Here is a 23,492-nt window from a genome sequence, read left to right as displayed (position 1 = left end):
TGGCACTGTCCAGACAAGGACTAATATCATTTTGCTTTTCTTCTGGGATTTGGCAGACTTTGGACACTGCATTTTAGCCAATGCATAATCCAAAAACTAAACCATATTGGAACAGTAAATTGATCTAGCAGGGGAGGGAGGCAGTTAGCAATTCTAGCACACAGAATGCCACACTGTTCCACCTAAAGAAGAGATAATTAGGTCTGGAACATATTTTGTGCTAAATATTTTGAGAAAGTAACCCACAGAATGCTTCTGTGTTCTCTGTTTCCTCTTGTAAGTGGTCCATAAGAGCAAAAAATCCCATTTAAAACATAGAAGGGCAGGTTGCAGGTTTTTTTTTTTTTTAATTTGACTCATTCCTGATAGCTAAACACACTGGTCTTAAGTTGTTAGTTCTATTTGTTTAAATATTATTTTCATGGAAAAGAATGTGTTCAATCAACAGGCTTTGAAAGATGGCTTTGCATTGAGGATCCTCTTGTTTTTCACTCTGGGATAAATCTCAGGTTTCCTTTAGACTCAGTAGAATACAGATTATCCATCATGCAACGACTGTTGGAATGGCACGGAAGTAATTGCTTTGCTGCATGGCTAGAGTACCAGGCAGTCACACTATAAAAAATATAGGACTGAGCCCTACTAAACGCATCATGTGCTGATTAGCACTCTAAGCAAATGACCTGAGCAAATAAGGAGGCAATCAGATTATTGCTTTGCCATACTCCTACTCTATGCTATGCAATCCACTTTCCACTAAGGGAGGGGAGGGGAAGAAAAGGGGAAGTGAATAGGTTCTTGATGCAAGCATGCCATCCATTTTCATTGTCAAATGTCTTCTTTTACCTATGGGATTTGCCACTTTGATATTACTATTCTTTCAATTTTCTCGAGCACTGTTAATTCAGTTGTTCAGCAACTGAATAATAATACTCAATTAAAAATGAAAAATTAAGAAAAATGGATGCAAGACTGAAGAAATAATATGCTTTTAGTGTTTGCTTACTTTCAGAGCATAGATGTTGTCCATTTTTACAGTATAAAGATAGCATTACTTAATAATTTGCATTCAGAGTTCCCCTTGGGAAAATTATAAATTCTTAAGAATCAATTATTCTTCTGAACTGAGGAGAAAAATCATTTATGAATAAAGAACTGTAAGAAATCAAACACACACATTCTAACTTCAAGCACAAGCCAGAGCCTAGAGATGGAGATCCTTTCAGGTTTGCATGGATCATGTACCTCCAGAGGGATTCTGTAGATATGCATTTAAATGCTGAATAACATCCATCACTATAAACTACAACTGCTTTCAGGGAAGCAAACTGAACTCTTTAAAATGAATTCCCCCCACCCCCATTCTTCCCCCTTGCAAACACTAGACATAATATTTCATTCTATTAAATTCATATAATTACATCTAGAGAGAGATGTTAAGAGCTCAGTAAGAAGAGCTCTGATGTATGAGTGTTTGACATTTATTTTTCAGATTTTAATTATCTCAAAACTTAATTGATTAAAAAAATTGCTAGATTTTTTCTCTTCCAGTTTCTGGTAGCTGGATATTATATTCTGAAATCTGTAACAGTTAGATCAAGAAATTCACTTATTAATAGTTCATATCACATAGCATTTTCTGGAAGTTGCATATTTTAAACTGTGTGTAATAAACAGCAGATGATCGGAGGAATCTTGCCGTCTGATGCTTTTATGACACACTGGTTGCTGCTGTAACAACAACTTGAGTTTCAAAAATTAAAGTGGCACCTTATACCTGGAAAACAGAGGTAACGTTCAAGCACTATCCCATTGCATTTTTAAAGAAGGACTCACTTTGTTTTCAGAACTGATTTGCACAACACCACTCTGTTACCAGATAACGGGGCAACTACTGTGTTTGCTTCAGATTTCAAGAGGATTGAAGACAAGTTGGTCCTTCCCCAGGTGGATCTACTTTCCTGCTACTTCAACTACTACCTATTAAATTGTTTTATCATTTATGCATTCATCAATTAATTTTCTGTACTGCCCAGTAGCTGATGTTCTATGGGCACATGCATTCTGCTTCTCGCACAAGGCAGGTTCTTGGTCCTACTGCTCTTTCACTTTGCTTTTGTCATAGTTTGTGCACATGGTGAGGGAAAGCAAACAGATTTCCAAAGCTAGGGATGGATGAGAAATGGATCAGATTTAAATTTGATAGATTTGCTCATGCCTAGCGAAAGCAGGAGGCAGGAGGGTGTCGGCTGTGGATTTGTATTAGGTCTCCTCATCGGGCGAGGGCCTCAGCAGGTGCTCAGTTCCATGTGCCAGCCCTGAGCCAGCCCAATGATTAGGAAGTTGTGAAAGATATCATTAAATCATACCTGCTCCTCAAAAACTGCTTACAGAATTAGCATACATTTGGCACAGAATTTCAAAGAGTTCTTAGTGCATGGCTAGGATCCAAAAACTGTGCAAAAATTCCATGTACCTAATGGGGCTCTCATTTTCTTTTCTTTTTCTAAAAAATATGTGTGCAGACTGGGTATTTCTGATAATATATTCAGGATTAAGTACACTGTTGATTAAGTTTGTGCATATGTAGGGATACACTGGAGAAGGAAATGGCAACCCACTCCAGTGCCATGAAAACCCCATGGACAGTACCAAAAGGCAAAAAGATACGACGTCGGAAGATGAGCCCCTCAGGTCGGAAGGTGTCCAATATGCTACTTGGGAAGAGCGGACGGCTACTACTAGTAGCACCAGAAAGAATGAAGCGACTGGGTCAAAGCCGACAGGACACTCAGTTGCCGATGTATCTGGTGGTGAAAGGCGAGTCCGATGCTGCAAAGATCTATACTCCACAGAAACCTGGAATGTAAGATCCATGAATCAAGGCAAGCTGGATGTGGTCAACCAAGAGATGACAAGACTGAACATCGACATCTTAGGAATCAGCAAACTAAAATGGACAGGAATGGGTGAATTTAATTCAGATGACCATCACATTTACTACTGCGGACAAGAATCCCTCAGAAGAAATGGAGTAGCCCTCATAATAAAAGAGTAGGAAAAGCAGTACTGGGATACAATCCCCAAAATGACAGAATGATCTCAGTTCGACTCCAAGGCAAACCATTCCACATCACAGTAGTCCAAACCTATGCCCGAACCACTGGTGCTGAAGAGGCTGAAGTTGAGCAGTTCTATGAAGGACCACAACACCTTCTAGAATTAACTCCAAAAAATGATGTCCTTATCATCATAGGGGATTGGAATGCTAAAGTAGGAAGCCAAAAGATAACAGGAATACTACGCAAGTTTGGCCTTGGAGTACAAAATGAAGCAGGGCACAGGCTGGTAGAATTTTGTCAAGAGAATATGATGGTCATAGCAAACACTCTTTTCCAACAACCCAAGAGATGACTCTACACATGGACATCACCAGACGGTCAACACAGAAATCAGATTGACTATGTGCTCTACAGCCAAAGATGGAGAAGCTCTATACTGTCAGTAAAAACTAGAGCAGGAGCTGACTGTGGCTCAGATCATGAGCTTCTGGTTGCAAAATTTAGGCTTAAGTTGAAGTAAGTAGGGAAAAGCACTAGGCCACTCAGGTATGACCTAAAGCAGATCCCTGATGAATATACACTAGAGGTGACAAATAGATTTAAGGAATTAGACCTGATAGACAGAGTGCCTGAAGAACTATGGACGGAGGTTTGCAACATTGTACAAGAGGCAGCAACTAAAACCATCCCAAAGAAAAAGAAATGCAAGGAAGCAAAATGGCTGTCTGAGGAAGCTTTACAAATAGCTGAGGAAAGAAGGGAAGCCAAAGGCAAGGGAGAAAGAGAAAGATACAAACCAGTGAATGCAGAATTCCAGAGAATAGCTAGAAGAGATAATAATGCCTTCTTAAATGAACAGTGCAAAGAAATAGAAGAAAACAATAGAATAGGGAGGACCAGAGATCTCTTCAAGAAAATTGGAGAAATGAAGGGAACGTTTCATGCAAAGATGGGCATGATGAAGGACCAAAATGGCAGGGACCTAACAGAGGCAGAAGAGATTAAGAAGAGGTGGCAGGATTACACAGAGGAACTATACAAGAAAGAGCTTAACGTCCCTGATAACCACGATGGGGTGGTTGCTGACCTCAAGCCAGACATCCTGGAATGTGAAGTCAAATGGGCCTTAGGAAGTCTGAGCAACAACAAAGCTAGTGGAGGTGACAGTATTCCAGCTGAGGTATTCAAAATCCTAAAAGACAATGCAGTAAAAGTGCTACACTCAATATGCCAGCAAATTTGGAAAACTCAACAGTGGCCACAGGATTGGAAAAGGTCAGTTTAAATTCCGATCCCAAAGAAGGGCAATGCCAAAGAATGTTCAAACTATCACACCATTGCACTCATTTCACATGCTAGCAAAGTTATGCTCAAAAACCTACAAGCTAGGCTCCAGCAGTATGTGGACCGAGAACTACCAGAAGTACAGGCAGGATTTTGAAGAGGGAGAGGAACTAGAGATCAAATTGCCAACATACACTGGATCATGGAGAAAGCTAGGGAGTTTCAGAAAAACATCTACTTCTGCTTCATTGACTATGCTAAAGCCTTTGATTGTGTGGATCACAACGATTGTGGCAAGTTCTTAAAGAGATGAGAGTACCAGACCATCTTATTTGTCTCTTGAGAAACCTATATGTGAGTCAAGAAGCAACAGTGAGAACTGGACACAGAACCACTGATTTGTTCAAAATTGAGAAAGGAGTTCAGCAAGGCTGTATACTGTCGCCCTGCATATTTAACTTTTATGCAGAGCACATCATGAGAAAGGCGGGGCTGGATGAATCACCAGTTGGAATTAAGATTACTGGGAGAAATATCAACAACCTCAGATATGCAGATGATACCACTCTCATGGCAGAAAGTGAAGAAGAACTAAAGAGCCTTTTGATGCGGGTGAAGGAAGAGAGTGGAAAAGTTGGCTTGAAACTCAACATTAAGAAAAGTAAGATCATGGCATCGGGTCCTCTCACTTCCTGGCAAATAGATGGGGAAGAAATGGAGGTAGTGACAGATTTTATTTTCCTGGGCTCCAAGTTCACTGCAGATGGGGACTGCAGCCAAGAAATTAAAAGATGCTTGCTCCTGGGGAGGAAAGCCATGGCAAATCTAGACAGCACACTAAAAAGCAGAGACATCCCCCTGCCAACAAAAGTGCGTATACTCAAGGCTATGGTTTTCTCAGTTGCAATGTATGGCTGTGAAAGTTGGACCATAAGGAAGGCTGAGCGCCAAAGAATTGAGGCCTTTGGTTTGTGGTGCTGGCGGAGACTCCTGCGAGTCCCTTGGAGCGCAAGACAATCCAACTGGTCAGTCCTAGAGGAGATAAACCCTGACTGCTCTTTAGAAGGCCAGATACTGAAGGCCAGACATGAAACTCAAATACTTTGGTCACCTAATGAGAAGTAAGGACTCCCTGGAGAAGAGCCTAATGCTGGGAACAATACATGGCAAAAGGGGACGGCAGAGAATGAGGTGGCTGGATGGAGTCACTGAAGCTGTTGGTGTGAGCTTAGGTGGACTCAGGGGGATGGTGGAGGACAGGAAGGCCTGGAGGAATGTTGTCCATGGGGTCGCGATGGGTCAGACATGACTTCGCGACTAACAACAACAACAAGGGATAAAACAATGAGTTAATCCTACAGATTCAAGCAAAGTTGATAGCAACACAGATTGCCTCCTTGTCTGAGCCAGATTTTTGATCCATCAAGCCCATGAGAGATATTTCTAGGGCTACTTAATACACAGGTGCCTACATATCATAACAACATATTTATTTTAAAGAATAAAATTATCATAGAATTATTCTTCTTAAAGTGTAGCTCCTACAGTTGTTGTAACTATGGAAGGTAGAACTTCATAAAGATTCAAGATGCTTTATTGTGCCATAGTTAACAAAAAATGGGCCGTAATCCAGCATGGGACACATGCTTAAGCAGGTTTAATTCCTAGAACCTTCAGATAAAACAAGAAGAACTGCTGCTTGAAACTCTGTAGAACCACTGCCAGTATTGACCAAATAGGACCAGATGAACCAATTCTTTGACTCAGTGCAAGGCTATGTTGATATTAGCCCTGCTGCACACATACACACAAGTTTATCCTTGGGAAAGTCCCTGCCTTCTCAAAGCATCTCTTGATCTTCCTCTTTTTCTCATCATTGCTACCACCTGTGGTGAGCCAACAAGCAAGAAAGCGGTGGCATCAACTGCTCATCTTTCTCACCTTTGTCTGGGCAAAGATGAGAGGTAGATGAGCAAACAGGTTGCAGGTAAAGAAGAAGAGTAAGTCCAGGGAGGTCCCATCAGTATTCCAGGGAGAAAAGCTTCCAAAACGAAGATTGGTGAAACTATTAATGAACTGTACCTGCTTAGAGTATTCTTGGGACTAATTTAATTGTGGAATATAAGTTAAATAGTCAGTCAGTCAAATAAGAGTCTGCCATTTTCAAGAATCTGAGTAAAGCCTTCTACACATGCAGTTCTCTTTCTAATATATCACTGCTGAGTTCTCAGGACTATAGTTCAATATCAGCACGTAGTATTAGAACAGTTCCATAGTAATGTATGTGTTGGCTACTGCTACAAAATTACTTTGAGGATCAGACTGAGGACCAATTGAAAATCCTTTGTTCATGTCTTTATTAAAATACACATCAAATTTAGAGTTCGAACATTCATGCAGACATGTAGAGTCCTGCTACATGATTAAAGCAAATGTCTTCATTTGTCACCTATGAATTTGTTCCCAGACTACTTTTGAAATGTTGCATGACTTTCTTGGTAATCTTCGTCTTATTTATTTATTAAAACATTTCTCTGCTGTCCCTTGCCGAAGCCTCGGGGCGGCTCACAGCGCAAAATAAAATACAATAAAATACAGAAATAACAATATAAAATCAACAATATAAAATAAATAACAATATAAATGTCTTAATCTTAGCACTATCTCCTATCAAACACTTCTTCTGCCACCTGACTGACTTACATAGTAGTTACTTTGCAAGGTACCGCTAGGGCAGGCACACCCAATTCCCATGTTCCTAAGAGATTCCTGAGATGTTGTTTGAGGCTTGGGACGCACCTCTGTGGTTCAAGCAGACACAGGGGGGTTGTTTTTTAATGCTGTTATAAAATCTATGCCATCCATGAGAGTTTTTCCTTGACAGTGCTCAGAACTGCTCGTGCAATTCTAGAAGTACCCAGTAATCCTTAGCTGCTCTTGTCCATAGAAGTGCTCTTGTAAGTACTCTACTCAGTTGATGCTGTCAGAATAACAACCTGCTTAGGCACGTCTAGTGTAAATAAAGTCAGAAATTCTTCTGGATGTATTTTCCATGTTGGGATACATTCCAGGTTATAAGTCCAGGAAAAAGTGCTAGGTTTTACATACAGTGCTGAATGTAAAACAAAGCAGGGATGAAGAATATTCTTTTACATTGCTTTTTTGGATACTGGCCTTGATGTGTCATCCAAGGAAAATGTGGATGTTGTTGGTGTGAGTGGGAGAATGATGCAGGAATTTATCATGTTTGGCTATATGGAACATGGTAGTATCAAGAAATCTGAAGGACTATTGTTTTTCTGAGCCTAAAATAAGTTCCTAAACTGTGAGAATATGTCTTATATGAATTGGGGGGGGGGGGGGGGCGCGCGCGCACACACACACACACACTGTGTGGTTCCTATGTCGCCTGCTTAAAAAAGTGACTGATTCATAATCTTAAGTAATTATTTTATTTATTATTTATTAAAAGCTTTTCTATCCCATCCCCTACAGAATGTCTCGGGATGGCTAATTTAAATAATTATCATTTATTATTTAAAAAGAAAAAGGGTGCAAGTTGAACCAACTTGCTGACTTTCCTCTCTTAAGGCAGTATTTTCTGCATTTAAAAATGGTAAGTAAATTCACATAAATTTACAAAATTTGCAGACATCAGCATCTGAAAAGTATTGCGGTCTTTGCACAATTTGCACAAATCTCATGAAGGCCACATGCTTTTCAGGGAGCAGGTAGTGCAAAATGGCTGAATTTGTACCAATCATGCTAGATCCACATATTTTCCAGGTGCTGACTTGTTCAAAATGCAGAAAAAATATGATTTGCACAAATTCCATATATTGGCACAAGTGCCACAATATCTGAACAGTTATCTAAATTTCTTGAGTGTATACAAAAACAGCCCACAAACTGCAGCCTGTCTTAGAGAAAAACAGAAAACCACAACTTGTCCTTCTTCCAGTCAAACAAGTGAGACTTCCCAGTGTCAGTACAACCCTAATGCATTGTTTATCATCTGCCTTCATGTATAGGGATCTAACATACTTTTTAAAAAGCCATGTCAACCAATTATTTTATATATAGCCTTGATTCATTTACAAGCAGTTCCTCCCTACAGATCTGCCACATGCCTCAACTGCAATCTACTACACTCTTTTCTGTGATTTACAGCACTCATAGCTAAGGATTTCTTCTGTCCTGTTAATAACAGCAAATTGTGGAATTCTTCTGGCGACATGCACAAACATCCACCCAAGACTCTGCTGAAACCCTTCAACTCAATTTCTCACTTTGACCCAAGCCACTTTGGAAAATCATGTTTCCAGATGTGACAGTCTTAGCGCATTAACCTTGCTGCAAACACCCAGCCCTCTGCCATCTGCTTTTACAGCACAAGCGACTGGTAGAATTGCTGTAGTCACAGACGTGCTTGAAATGAGACACAATAGACAAGAACATATTCTCCCTTAACAGTTGTCTTCTTTTCTGACTCCATCAGATGAGTCTCTCAAGAAAATTATAGGCAAGAAGCTCAGTGGAATTTTAGTATTCACATTTATTGTCTTGATGGCAGAAAAGTAGAGAATAAGAGCCTCTAGTCTTCATTTGCCTACCTTATTAACACCAGCAATTTTCACTGCCTTGATTATATGTATTTTATTTGGGCATTTCTCATCTGATTCTTCAGCACACAGGGGCTCTCAGAAAGATTCGTAATGATTTTTAAAAAGATATTTCACATAAGGCATTCCCTGCCCCATTCTCTTCTATGGCTCGAGAATGTATTTTGCATAAAGAAAACCACCTCGTCTGCACAGATTATAGGGCAGGGTAACTTGTACACATAGGCCCTGGGAAAATAATGGGCTGATTCACATGTAACATTAAATCAGAGTAGGCAATGCTGTGGTTACTGGCAGCAGGGATCAAAGCAAAAAGACTTCCAGCCTCTACTATTTTTGTTTCCTATGAATAACTCTAGACCACACCTGCTTGTCAGAGACATTCTTGGGAAATCTAGATAGCAGATGAGTGCAGGCTGATGCTTTCCCTTGCTGAGTGTGTACCTACCAGAAAAAGGAAGGTGGGAGGGAAAAGAAGGAAGTCTTAATATGAAAACTTGGTTTGGGAAGGGGAAAGAGGGCAGCTGAAGCTAGTATACTAAGTGGGGGCTGGCTAGGAAAGGTGGTAGGAAGCAGGTGGAGATGGAAGAGCAGCAAGAAGCCAGCAGGACTGAGCAAGCTTGCTGGAGCAGCATGGGATTTTGGAGAGGGTTGCCTTTTTGTATGTCTGACTGGATGGGGAATGCAGTTTGCATGTGTGAAAGAGAAAGCAAAGGTTAAAAGTAGTTGTTTCACATGTTGGACCTCAGACTTGTACTTTATCCTCTTACCAGATTACTTATCCTTTGTCCAATGGGAGCCATTGGTGCAAATCAGTTGAAGATCAGAATCTTCCCTATCAAGATTTAAACTTCCTTGCCCAGGAGGATGACAATATTCTCTTCCTCAGCTGACCTACATGGATCGGCTGACTGGATCCTCTGAAAAGGGTATATGTATTTGCATGGTGTATGTGTGTGGGTGGATTTGTCTGTTTGAATGTCTGTGCATGAAAAAACAAGTGAGGGAATTGCATGCCAGCTCTGCCTCCACCTAGTTTTGCTGATGGCTCATTTAACTCCTTTATTCTCCATCTTGCTTTACGAACCCTCCACCCTTAATGCCATGACTTATAATAAAAAGCAGTCGATCTAAGTCTCAACCAAGCATCAATGCATTTGAGCTTACCTCTCCCTCTGAGCACCTACCCTACTCTACAGTAGTCTTTACAAATCAAGAGGCAGCAATTCTGCCCAACATACCTGCAGAAATGTTCTGCACATTTGCCATAGATGAAAACTTGCTTTGTGAAATCCATCTTCTTACCTCATAGAGTGTAATTATCCCATTAGTTTCATTTGGAGGCTTCCACTGAACATAGATCTTCTCTTCAAAGGGTCCTCCCTGTATGGATTCCAGGGGGACAGATCCAGGAACTAGGAAAGAAATGAGGAAATTATGTAAGTGACCTTCTTCCATCTCCTTCTCCTAAAATGTATATTCACTAGAGTCACTGCATCATACACTGAAGAAGATACTGTATTTAGAATTGCTTGAGTTTAGAAGATATTTAGAATTGCTTGAGGCATTAATGTTACAACAAGACTGTGAATCTAGAAGTTTCTTCCTTGGTGTTGTGAGTAATGGAAGCAGTGCTTTTTTTGTAAAACAAACAAAAAAAAAAGGTGCCAGAACTCACGTCTTGGGGTCACACTTTTACACAATGGTCGCCGCCGGCTGAGTCAGCACGTGACCACACGACCGATCCCAAGCCAAGCAGCGTCCCAAGCCGAGCAGCGCCCTCACAATCAGCGCCGACAATCAGTGCCGACACACAAACAGCCCGCAGGCACTAGGTTAATGATTTCTGCTGCCGATCGCCCAAGAGGGCGATTCACAACCATTTGGAAAAATCCGTCAAAAAAAGGTGACGGAATGCCATTCCGGTGTGTTCTATGACAAAAAAAGCCCTGAATGGAAGTGATTGTCCCAGGGCCTCAGAGATAGCACTAGTTGTTGGTGTTTCTATAGCTATGCTTCATAGTTTGAAATAATCAGTTCTTCTCTTTCCAAGGCATTCAACTTGTCAATGAAGGCATAATCCCAGATCAGATTGTTTCAGTGGCTTGGATTTGCTATGTGCCTATTTACTGGCCCACTGACTTCAGTTAAAGCATTTACAAATTTAATTCATATGTAGCCCATTAATTCTTTTCTTTATCTTGAACATTTAGCCTCTTAGGAGCATATTAACCTCTTGAATTCTTACCATCCTGGGAGTGTGGAGGAATGGATCAATCAATCAAATCAGCCAATAGCAGCAAGGGATACTTACTTGCTCAGCTCAAGTTCCTGCTGGTCACTGTTGCCTGGTATTCTCAGTTTTAAAAATGCCAGGGATCACCAGATGTTACCATGGTGTGGCTTTGTCATAATTTAATGATTTTAAACACACTTCAGAAACATAAGGTATAGTTGTTTAGAGCTGCACCAAAATAATTTTGGCTCATATTTGGAGACTGCCATGCAATCCACTGTCCTCCACACAGAGACTGTGTCAATGCACTGTGGTGCTTAGATTGCTGCACTGGATTTGTGATATGTAGTGTCTAGTCCGCATTTACACACAAAGCTCACTGGATGATTTTGGGGGAATAATTGATTTTCATCCCTATCCACAGGAAGGTTGTGAGGATAAAATGGATAGGAAATGGGTCATATAAACTGCCGTGGGTTCCTTGAAAGAGAAAAAAAAGTAGGATATAACTGTAACATAAATATTTTAACTGTACTCAGAGAGATAGCAGAATTTTTCTGCTCCCAAACTGGTCCCTGAAGTAGCATTTTTGGGGCAGAGTTTCTGTGATTCCATATCATATTTGCAGTGTTATGGAATGCTATTGCTGAGATGCACATATTGCTCATACACACAGGTGCATATATTCATGTGTGCAAGATGCATGCATGCACACGTGCATTTTGCCTATGTATTTTGTCTGTGTTAATTGTACAACTTCTGCTTCAACCATTTTAATTCATGAAAACTTCATTTTTCTTACCATCCTCCTCAGTTTGTACCACAAGTTCCTCACTCTCCATCTTGCCCTCTGGGTTTGAAAGTGCCAGCCTAAGTCGTATGGTCATGAAGGGTCGCAGTCCTCGTAAAGTGTAGTGTGATGATGTCTGAATTAGTTCCTCTGCTTCATATTTCTGCTGGTTGAAAACATACTGGTAATGGACTGTCAGGTTATAACTGTGGCAACGGGTCACAACATAACCAAAGGGCTCCCATTGCAAAGTCAGCTGCCGAGATCGGATATCAACAACCTCCACATTCTGGGGTCCGTGCACTGGATCTGTGAAGCAAACATATGGTCCTTTAAACAAGCAGCAATGAAACATATGTATTCCTTCTGGCTTGCATGGCATTATTTCAGCAGAACATTAAGATTGTGGGCATTATTTCAGCAGGACATTATTATTAAGCATTATTTCAGTAAGTAGCATGTTTATTCATATGTTTAATTACATTATCAAAACTCAGATAATTTGATAGTATGGACATATACATTACAGTGAAAAAATCTGAAGGTGGCACAGGATGGATTCACTTTTCCAGGGTGATAAATGCTAGAAGAGCAAATTGTCAATAATTTAGCTTATTATAATTTTGTAATAGTAAGGTGCCATTTAGATTTCTTTCTCTGGGACCAAAATGTCCCAACCACTCTTATAAAAGTCATTTCATAAGTACTAGACAGGAACATTAGACATTTGTGCATAGATGAATTTTATGGTCACAGAAACGTGTGCATGTATACGTGTGTGTGTGAGAGAGACTGCAAGTATGAGGTGGTTAAGCATTATTACTGGAAGCTTTTCAATACTGTATATGGCAAATCTTAAATATTATATTTTAACTGCTTACTATGAATGCACATATGGAGATGCATAATGTAGTGAATGATTATATATAATTTTCACTCATAATTCCTCAATTTCAAGATGCAATTAAAATATACTGCTTGTTAATTCCATCCTCTCCCAGTACAAATGCATAAAAACAACACTACTTTTGCTAAGCACCTCAAAAACAAAACCAAGGAAACTCATAGTCTTTTATTCTGAAAAGCCACATGTGGTGCAAGGAAGACAATTTAAAAATTGTTGAGAAACAGAACACACAACCCTTTCCCTGCTTGCTCATGAACAGGGAATAGATGTGTTGAACAGCTGGTGTGCTGTTTCTAGCTATAAGATGGATGGCCGTTTTTTTTCAAAGTCTCAATATAGTCATATTTATTTTAAATTGTGTTTTAACAAATACAGATATGGCTCCAAATAGCAAACATGCAAAATAATTGTGCTTCTTGTGGATCAGAAAATAGGCTTAGTCAATGTTACCATTTAAAGAAATATTAATATAACTCTTGATTTTAAGGCTGTCACTTTTTTCTGTCATTGTCAATGTACCTTTAAAAGCTTCATGGAAAGCAGGGATGTCCAAGTGTTAAATTGCAGTATTGTGAAAACATAACCTTGATACATTTTTTCCACCAGGATTTAGCAGCATTTAAAGGCTCTAGAATAGGGTCTAACCCCAACCCTAAGCAATGTTTATGTGCCCTTTCCTTCATGAAGCGTATAGTAAAATGTGATTGATTGATTGATTTATATCCTGCCTTTTTCCTACAAAGGGCTCAAGGCAGCTTAAATCATTCTCCTCCTCCATCTTATCCCCACAACAACAACCCTGTGAGGTAGGTTGGGCTGAGAGTCTGTGACTGGCCCAAAGTCACCCAGTTGGCTCCATGGCTGAGCGGGGACTAGAACCCAGATCGTCTGAGTCCCAGTCCCACGCTCTTAACCACTACACCACACTGGCTCTCACAATGTTATATATGCATGTGCAGGAGTAAGACCCACTGTGTGATTTACTCATAAATGAGTGAATGTAGAATTGTAGTCTTAGTAATTTTGCTTTAGGGATCTTAGTAAGATTCTTGCTTTTGGAAATACTCATGGCTTCTGTCCCCCCAGTTTTCTCAGCATTTTACCTTCTCTTCTCTTATTATAAAGCAGCAGTTTAATTTAGTATGTAGTCACAGTGAATTTATTCCAGACAGCAGCAGTACAAGAAATCAAAACTCTACATATGCCTCTGTCTAGTGAACTGGACACACAAACTACATTCAGGGAAACACATGGCTAGAGATGCACTTGGACAGACTTAAACTCATGGGAATGAAAAGGTAATACAAGCATTAGGACCACATGGTTTGGGGCCCTGATTATGACATCAATCTGTCTTGAGGTTGGCAGGTAAGACATTCTTCTGGAACGCCATCAAAGTTGGAGTGTGACAGCCAGCAAGTGGCATTCAGTGGTGGAACTCCATTTGTGGAATTTTCTCCATTACAAGCCTTATGTAGTAACTAATTTATTTTTCCCCAAATGTTTTATCCTCTCAAGCCTTTTAAATTGGTTGTAGGGTAGGAAGCATTTTTAAAAGATGTGTATGCATTCATACATTCAAGCAAGTCTTCCAGTTACATGGAACTCTCGTCTAGGAAAGATGGCCACAAAACAATTCAAAGGGAAATAAGATGTTTCTGGGATAAAGGGCACCCAAGCAGGCTATAAGTAAGACAGTTCCCATTTCAATAACGATGTCTAAGAAATGTGTTTCAGTTCATTTTACACCAAAATTTATCCAGTTTGCACTTCCCAGAACTGAATGTGGACCCAAACAACCTGCAGCCAAATTCCATACATTTCCAAACTTGTTATTCAATAGGTACCGTAAAAATGTGATTGAAAATGTGTACATTGGAAAAGCATGCATGGAAAATATACATATTTCAAACGTGCACACACTTTAATCAATTGGTGTCAACTGCATAGCACATCAACTGAGGATTTTTGTGCACAAAAATATGCATGAATTTTCATGCAAAAAGGGGGAAAGCAATCTGATCAGGATGAGTCAGAAGAAGCTTCAAGGTGGAAATGAAAATCTTTCTGAGCTACAGTTTTGCTGTTTCACATTCCCCTACCATTCATGCAATATAATGACAGAAAATAAGCTGCCCAATAGTTTGACTACTTGGATTCACCTGCCATGCCAAGCCATTTGTGAATGCAAGCATGTTGTTTTTCTCATTTTATGAGGCCCAGTATGGTACTGAGGCTAGAGTGCTGGACTGAGGACCTGGAAGGTCCAGATTATAGTCTTCGCTTGGCTATAAAACATGGTGACTTTGACACTGGGTGAATTTGTGAGGATAAAAGGAAATACATAAGCTGCCTTGTGTTCCTCACAAAAGGAAAAATTAACTCTGAAATTCTGCACATTGTCACCCTTCCCTGTAACCTGAGCATGAACTCAGCAGCCTGGATTTTGAATTTGAGTAGGATTCATTTTCTCCTTTGTGGATATTTGGGCTTCCCCATCCTGCCTACCTGGTACTGCTATAGGAAGGCACCAATATATTAAGCTGAAATTCACTTCTCTTTTTATTAAATAGGTCACATCTGGCAGGGCCAAAGTAAGTAAAGGAAAGGCAAAGAAAATTGGTGCATATGCTTTGTCATCACTTAGGGAGTTCTCTGTACCTCAATTGCAAGGCTACCGTGCAATATGGGATTAGGGACTGGCACAGTATGGAAGCTTCAACCTCTGCTTGGGCTCTTAATTTCTCAGTCTAGGAGTAATCTGTCATATGTGATTCAAAGCTTAATTTGAGACCATAGCAAGGAAGACTGTAATCTTCATACTCCATCACACCAAAATTGTTTGTGTAGTCTCCCAGCCTTCTAGGTTAGGCCCCAGGAATTAAAAGTCCTGTTTTGTTTGAAATAAGTCTTCAACATTCCATTCTGAACATCTGCCCAAATGTAACTAAATAACAATACATTCACTTGCTTCAGTTAAACTAGCATAGCTTTCTCATGCAGAGACTTTCCATACTGTGATTTCTGTAATACTGCAGGAAGCATAACTGAGTAAGCGTGTAAAGCAATTAATCAAAGAGAGATTCTTAGCATGAAATTTCTGGAAATAAAATAAAAAAGGCAAGAACAAAGATCAATCTTTTTCCTCCCTTTAGTTTACCTTAGAAATTGCTTCTTATGCTATCCTTTTATTTATCACAGATGTGAAGCCAACAGGGGTTTACAGAATATGAACAATAAATATTTCGACAGATGACTAACAGGCAATTAAGAAGTATACTTTTCTGTAAAAGAGTAACCTTTGGAAAAACAAAAAACAAGGATAGAGCACTTCATGCTGAATCAAAGGAAGTGGCAAACTAAGTTAAACACCTGTTCCAGCTTTACCTGAAGAAACTGATGGTAGAGCTTGAACTTCAAGCCACTGTGCCAGTTTGAGTTATGGAGTATCTATGATCATACAAGGAGTGAACAGAGGCATCATCCATGAGTTCATTTGATTTAGTTCACTGCTCTTCCTATTTTACTCTTCCTATTTCCTTATGCGTTTGCTGATTAGGCCTGTGCATGGGACCTGACTTTATTACTGTACTGTGTTTTGGTTTGAAAGCACTCTATAAATAATACATATTCATCAATTACTATTAATTATTCACAGTGATTATATAAGATGATGCTTATCCAGCCCCATATTAATTCCTATGTCCTGTATTTATGCTGTAGGCTCTCAAAGCTGGAACTCACATGATACCTTTTTTTTACTTCTGAGGTGTTTGCTCAGGAGAGAAACAATATCTACTGGTGGTTGTTCAAACTTATTGGGCAGAAACTGTCCCACATGGCTCACTACATGTCCAGACTTCCAACTCTCACCACACTGCCACAAAAATAACGGACAGAGGATCATATCCAAGAATGCCTTCATCCAGCAGTTCAGACAGCTCTGGTAGATTGAATCCTTCTTCTTCTGTATGGCCCACAAATTTGTGCAGAGGGCTGAAGGACTTTCTAAAGCAGATGTGGGATGTGTGCAGGAGACAGGTGAGGAGGGGAAAAGGAAACTCCCATTGCACAAGTGGAAGTCTGGTCATGTAACATTGTATATTAAGTCCACATGTTTTCCAGTGGTATTGTGAGAATTAGTGTGGGGAAACCAGCTTCCTTACATAATGCATTCTTCGTGTGACCAATTTTTAAGGGTAGCAATCAATTGGCTGCTTGATTCTTATAGACTCTACTATGGGACCAAGTTAGATTACTCTGGTGTGGTATGAGATGCAGTTGAGGGAAGGGAAGGGAAGGGAAGGGAAGGGAAGGGAAGGGAAGGGAAGGGAAGGGAAGGGAAGGGAAGGGAAGGGAAGGGGTGTCAGTTCAGGGTTCCACTATCATGCATGGGCTAGATTGCTAGGCTTGAATATTTAACCTTTGTTCTCCAACTTGTTGAAATTACTTTAAGGCAAAGATCCTACAACATTAACCTTGCAAAACCTAGCCACTGATCTACTTTAAATATAGGATGAAGCATATGAAACTCCCACTTGAATGCATACCTGAACATGATAAGTAATTTTGAAAAGTATAGGAGAAGACAAAAGCAATGTTGCCACTAGGCCAGACTCTCCCACTAGACCAGACTAAGAGGCATCCAGACTCTTCAGGAGCAATGGTTGCAACAGCAGAAGAGAATGGATATATTTAATGGAGATGGACACAGAGAAACTTCTGAATGGCAGCTAATGAGCAGCAGTGGAAGTTGAAGGTAATGCTGGCAGAAGATCTTTACAGAGAATGCATAGAAGAAAGCGACGGTAAGTCACTTCTGCATCTTCTTACCTTGAAAAGCCTAAGAAGAAACAATCCAAAATGAAACAAGAGACATTGCCAGGTGATGAAACCCTCAGGTTGGAAGGCACTCAACCAGCTATTGGGCAAGAGAAAAATACAAGCACAAATACTACTGTCATTAGTGACACAAATAGATGGAAGATGAAAGGAAGTCTAGTGGTTGACATAGAAAGAGTTAGGAAAGTCAATTTCTGCACAACACATATGATTGAAACAGGTCATGAGAAGAATTGATCAAGGCAAACTTGAAACTAGAAAGCACAAAATAGAATAATTAAATATCACAGTACTTCTGTGACCAAACTAAAGTGGACTGAAATGGGCATTTTCAGTCAGACAAATATAAAGTGTTTTACTGTGGAAATGACAAACTCAGAAGAAATGGAGTGACTTTAATACTGTGGTAAGCTGAAGCACAGTCAGTAAGGGGATATAATGCAAAATCTAAGCAAGTAATATCAACCAAAATTGATGGAAAACTGATTAATATAACCACAATTCAAGTCTAAACTTCAACAACAGATGCTGAACATGAAGATATCAAAAACCTTTATGCAACCATGCAGGAAAAAATTGATAAAACACCAAAACAAGACATGGTGGTAATATTAGGTGACTGGAATCAAATGTTGTGGGACAATTTGGCCTATGGGTCAGAAATGAAGCAGGAAATGACTCATAGAATTCAATGAAGCCAACAATCTGTTCATCACAAATATATTCTTTAGGTAACCAATCAGATGACTGTATACATGGACAGCACCAGAAGACCAATGCAGAAATCAAAGACTATGGAAGTAGGAGATGTAGCAGTTGTATTCTTTCCATCAAAACAAGACCAGAAACAGACTGTTGTAGAGATAATAAACTCTTAATATCAAAAATCGGAGTGAGGCTGAAAAAGATAACTAAAATAAGCAAATATCAAAATACTACTTAGATAGTATTCCTGATGAAATTAATGTCCACATAACAAATATTACTGATCTCAACTGATAATGAGCCAGCCAAACTGTGGACAGCAACCAGAGGCATTATTAGGGAAGAATAACAAAGAAAGCCAAAAATTCCTGTAGAAAAAAGAAAGAAAAAGCCTAGATGGATGACAAAGGAAGCATTCACAATTGCTAAGGAGAGATGAGAAGTAAAAGCAAAGGACAACAAAAATAGCTTCAGAATCCTGAATGCAACTTTTCAGCAACCCAAGACAAAAAGAACAGTTACAGTGGTTCATGTAAAGAAACAGAGGAAAACAAGAGTATTCTTCCAGAAATTCCAAGAAATCAAATTCAAACCTAGACTGGGAATGCTGAAAGACCAACAAAGGATCATAATATCTGACCAGGAGCAAATAAAGAAAATGTGGAAGAGATAAAAACTGACTTATTTCTTCAAATGGGAATCCCATGTAGAATAACCTGGTGATTACAAAAGTAAAGTAAAAGCTATTCTGGAACCACTTGGAAGAATAATGCATGCAGAGTAGATGGGATACCAGCAGAACTATTTCAAACTGCAGCAACTGAATCAGTCCAAATCAGAACAAGAATATAAAAACAGATATGGAAAATAAAATGACACAGTCTGGAAACATTTAGTATACATTCTAGTCCCCAAGAAAGGAAATGCAAGGGAGTGCAACAAATATTGGACCGTTATGCTAATTTCAAACATAAGCAAAGTGATGCTCAAGATCTGGCTACAAAGAAATGTATCATGGAATGTGAAATGCCTGATGTTCGAGCCTTATTCTGAAAATGAATAGGTACTTGAGATCATATAGCAATTATATGTTGGCTACTTGAACATCTCAAAAAAAAATCAAAAGATCAGTTTATGCTTTATGGGCTACAGAGAAAAGTTTGACTGTGTAGGTCACAAGAGGCTATGGTTCTGAATGTAATGGATGTACATCAGCACTCTATTATCCTGATTTGTGTCATGGACAAGAAGCCATGGTTAGGCCGGTATTTCAAGCAACACAATGGTCTCCCAAAAGAGTCAGAGAATTATCTATATCACTGGAGACAAAATCCAAAGTCATTCACACTACTGGGTTCCCTATCACTATGTATGTACAGGTATAAAAGCTGGAGCAGTGAAGAAAGCTGACAGGAACAAAATTGATGCACTTGAAACATGATGCTTCAGGGAAACTCTGCAAATAACCCGGACAGACAGAAAGTTGAACAAGTGAGTCCTAGATCAAAATGAGCCAGAACTTTCTCTGCAAGCAAAAATAACAAAACTGAAGCTGTTGTACTTCAGGCACAGAAGACAATAAAGCGAGGGAAAGTGAAAGAAAGGAGAAGAAGACTGCAAATATGAGATGGGTTGATTCCATATAGGAAGCCACACACTTGAGTATACAAAAACTGAGCAAAGCTGTCAAAGGCAAGAATCTTTGGAGGGCATTCATTCATAGAGTTACCGTAAGTCAGAGACAACTTGATTGCAGGTAACAACAACATATGGAATTCCATATGTCTGTATTATGGTTGCCTTTCTTTAACATCCCCCCTCCCCAGGCCTCACTTTTAAGCCCTGTGGTATTCAAGCAAGGGGTGAGCGGGCTGAAACAAAACAAAACAAAAAACAAAACAAAACAACAAACCCTTTTTCTAATAAGGTATCGTGTCATCAATGGTCACACCTGGCATTCCCTGTTTGCTCTGGTCTAGCAGCAGCCTTCACAGTAGCAGGGCTGGGCATACTGACTTTCCAGCAGCAATATACTGTTGAGTGCTATCTCATGTGCCCATATAGTTACATCCATATCTATTTGTCTTCTAGAATGATAGATATTGCATTTGTAGATATGGATTAACACAGCTTCCAACATTTTGGTCTCACCTTTGGCAGAGTGTCTACGAGAATTGTCATGATGAGCAGCTGTGCACGCACGCACGCACGCACGCACACACACGCACACACACACACACCACACTACCCCATTTCTTTTAACCCAGTTTGACAGCATGATGTAAGTATAAAGTCACTGTGGAAATGACAGCCCACACCTAGCTCCTCCTTTCCATGGCTTGATATCTGGCAGAATATATCCATGGCCCTACATAAAGGCATTCTGTGTTTCTCCTTCCCTGCACAGCATCATGTCAAACTGCTAGGAGTTCTGCTTTCTTCTTCTAGCAGTATTGTATATTGATCAAAGATAGGAAAGATGAAAAATAGTTATCTTTACAAGCTAGTCTATGCAGCATGTTCATTTCTTTTCTTTTTGAGCAGTACCTAGGTAACTTACTGGTGGGAAACAGGATTCAATCAGTGTGTGTCTTGTGTACCATTAAAAACTGTGCTGTGTGCCATTGACAGGGTCACAAAAGATGGTCTTTAGGGGGCCTCAGAGCAATATGGACATCTACTCTGTGCTGTTTCATTAGTGACAGGAACAATTTCACAAGAAGATGGGCTTTGGGGGTTTCAGAACAATATGGGCATTTCTACTCAGTGCTGTTTCATTAGTGACAGAAACAATTTCTTGCAATTAAGCTCCTGCAGCAGGTAGTTAACCTAAAGGGCAATGGCTGATTGTCTCCATTTAGCTTTGCTGCTCAACTGAAGCCTCTCGTTCAGAATACAGCACTTTGATAGGAGATTTGCCTTCCCTCCCCCTCTGCTTGCCTGGCAGTGGGAGACAAAGCAGATAGCTGTTATTAACAAGAGCCTAAATCAAAATTCCCAATCCCACAGCTTGCTATAAGCCAGCAATTGCAAAAGAGTAAAGAAAATCATCCTCATCAGTCAAACGGGAATGACAGAAAAAGGAATAACAAGTTCAGAAAGTGGGATGTGAATAACTGTAGCAGATTGACAGTGATTCAGTTTTCCATGAGATACAGAGAGGCCCAGGATGCAAGGTGAAACCAGGGCCTTCAAACAAAATGCTATATTATTTTCCATGGAAAGCTGAAACAAAGCACAAACAAGATGGATTTAAGGTACAAAAGGGGCTTCCTTGTTCTCTGCTGAACATGAGTTTCTCTTCTTTGCATGCATGACTCCTCTGCCACTATGATCAGTAATCATCTCTCTCTTTCACTCCCTAATGAAGAGTGTAGATGTTAGCTATTCCTCTTCCCAAACTGCTGTACACCGTATCCTCACACAAATCCTCTTTCCTGAACTTTTGCTTTCCTTAATGTTAGCCCAAATAAATCCTTGTTTGGGGATATCTGGCATGAATTTTTGTTCCCATGAGTCTAATGCTACGCTTCTCTGTTTCTTCCTACTGTTTTTACTTATTGATTTGCTTGGGCTAGTCTTGAGCCTGCTCTGCAGGTTAACTGTAATTGGTGGTTGATCATGCAATATTGTCGGGCTTTTATCAGTTTTTTCTTTGGATTTTTTTCTTGCTACTCTGCATCATCCATCGGTCATGAAGATTATTTTGTGCAACCCCTTGCTATCTGCCACGCAACTAGGGATGCAAAGACTTCGTTAAATCTAATCCACCTCCATTTCACAGATATATCAGGTTCCTTTCATTCCATCATTTACTCATTTTCTATTTCCTGAGCATGCATTCCCTTGCACTTTAGCAAATTTACATTTGTGCAAATTTACACTTTCAAAAAATGTGCAAATCCTCCCTGAATGTGCAAATTCTCTCACTCTAGTTTATGGGAGGTGGATTTTCAGTCATTTTTTGCATGACTATATTTGCATAAAATCCTAAAAAGTAAGGCACACATGCATGCATGCACACACACACCAAGTTCACAATTCAGGAAAAATTGTGCAGTCTACTGCAGAGCACACAAATCAAATTTATAGAAATCTGAACGTAGCTGAATCCTTTACTGATTTAGCTACATACAAGCTCCTTTCCTAGATTCTGCCACCACACAGATTAGTGTCCAGCCAGTGGGGTGCTGAAAAGCTCCACATACTCTGGGAATATTGAGTAGAGAGGAAGGAAGTAGCCACCTTGAGCCTTCAGTTTCTGCGGACAGAATCAGCCCATTGTGTCTCCTTAAAAGAATATATAAATAACCTAGCTCAGTTGAGATCCGGGAAAATAGAACAAAGCTGAGTACCTAACAAATGGAACTGCTACCTACAGCAGCAAGTGTATGGTCCAATTTCTAAATCACAAAAATCCACATGACATATATGCAGTTTGGTATGCATGTTTCCCATATATGCATTGTATGCCCTGTGTCTACTCCTCGTAATATTTAAATGTTTGTATGTAGTTTCCCTAATTAAGATATATATTTCTCCTAATGCCCATATTGTAGGCCAAGCAATGTAAATAAGGTCAGTGAAGAGAAATAGTTTCTCTCCCATTTCTCCAATTATTTTTTTACTGATAATATGGAATTCATTCAGCTCCTTGGGAAGTTTAATACTGCTAGGTGCATCTTGATCAGCTTATCTGAATCATCACAGTAAGAAGTGTCATGACTTCTACCCTACACACTGGCTTCTTGTTTTTCATTAATTTAAGAAATTTATATCCTGTGTGTCTACCAAATACACAATTCTAAGGCAATTTACAAAATAATGAAAACAAATAAAATCAAAGATTAAAAAAGGAAATAGAACTTATAGTCAACAGAAAACATTATACATAAATAGCTAACTAATTAGTTGCCACTGAAGGCTTCAGTAAATAGGAAAGTTTTAATTGGTACCTTAAAAGTCATAATGAAGGTGTCCTGACGATAATTATTATTATTATTATTATTATTATTATTATTATTATTATTATTATTATTATTAT

At 39.5% G+C, this 23,492-nt stretch overlaps 1 protein-coding gene across 1 annotated transcript in view; it reads right to left on the bottom strand.

Annotated features, from left to right (window-relative positions):
* The window catches only part of PTPRT (protein tyrosine phosphatase receptor type T), a 530,461-nt gene that overhangs the window by 217,022 nt on the left and 289,947 nt on the right, over positions 1-23,492 (bottom strand). Inside the window, exons 8-9 of the mRNA XM_044440227.1 lie at positions 12,007-12,303; positions 10,274-10,383 (exon numbers count right to left, since the gene is read on the bottom strand). Of these exons, the coding sequence (XP_044296162.1) occupies positions 10,274-10,383; positions 12,007-12,303 (407 nt within the window). The remainder of the gene's footprint in view (positions 1-10,273; positions 10,384-12,006; positions 12,304-23,492) is intronic.

This window comes from Varanus komodoensis, unplaced genomic scaffold (assembly GCF_004798865.1).
Source record: "Varanus komodoensis strain SLA01 unplaced genomic scaffold, ASM479886v1 scaffold37, whole genome shotgun sequence".
In the NCBI taxonomy this organism is placed as follows: Eukaryota; Metazoa; Chordata; class Lepidosauria; order Squamata; family Varanidae; genus Varanus; species Varanus komodoensis.
The sequence above is the reverse complement of the archived record's forward strand: the minus strand, read 5'-3'. Positions and strand labels throughout refer to the sequence as shown.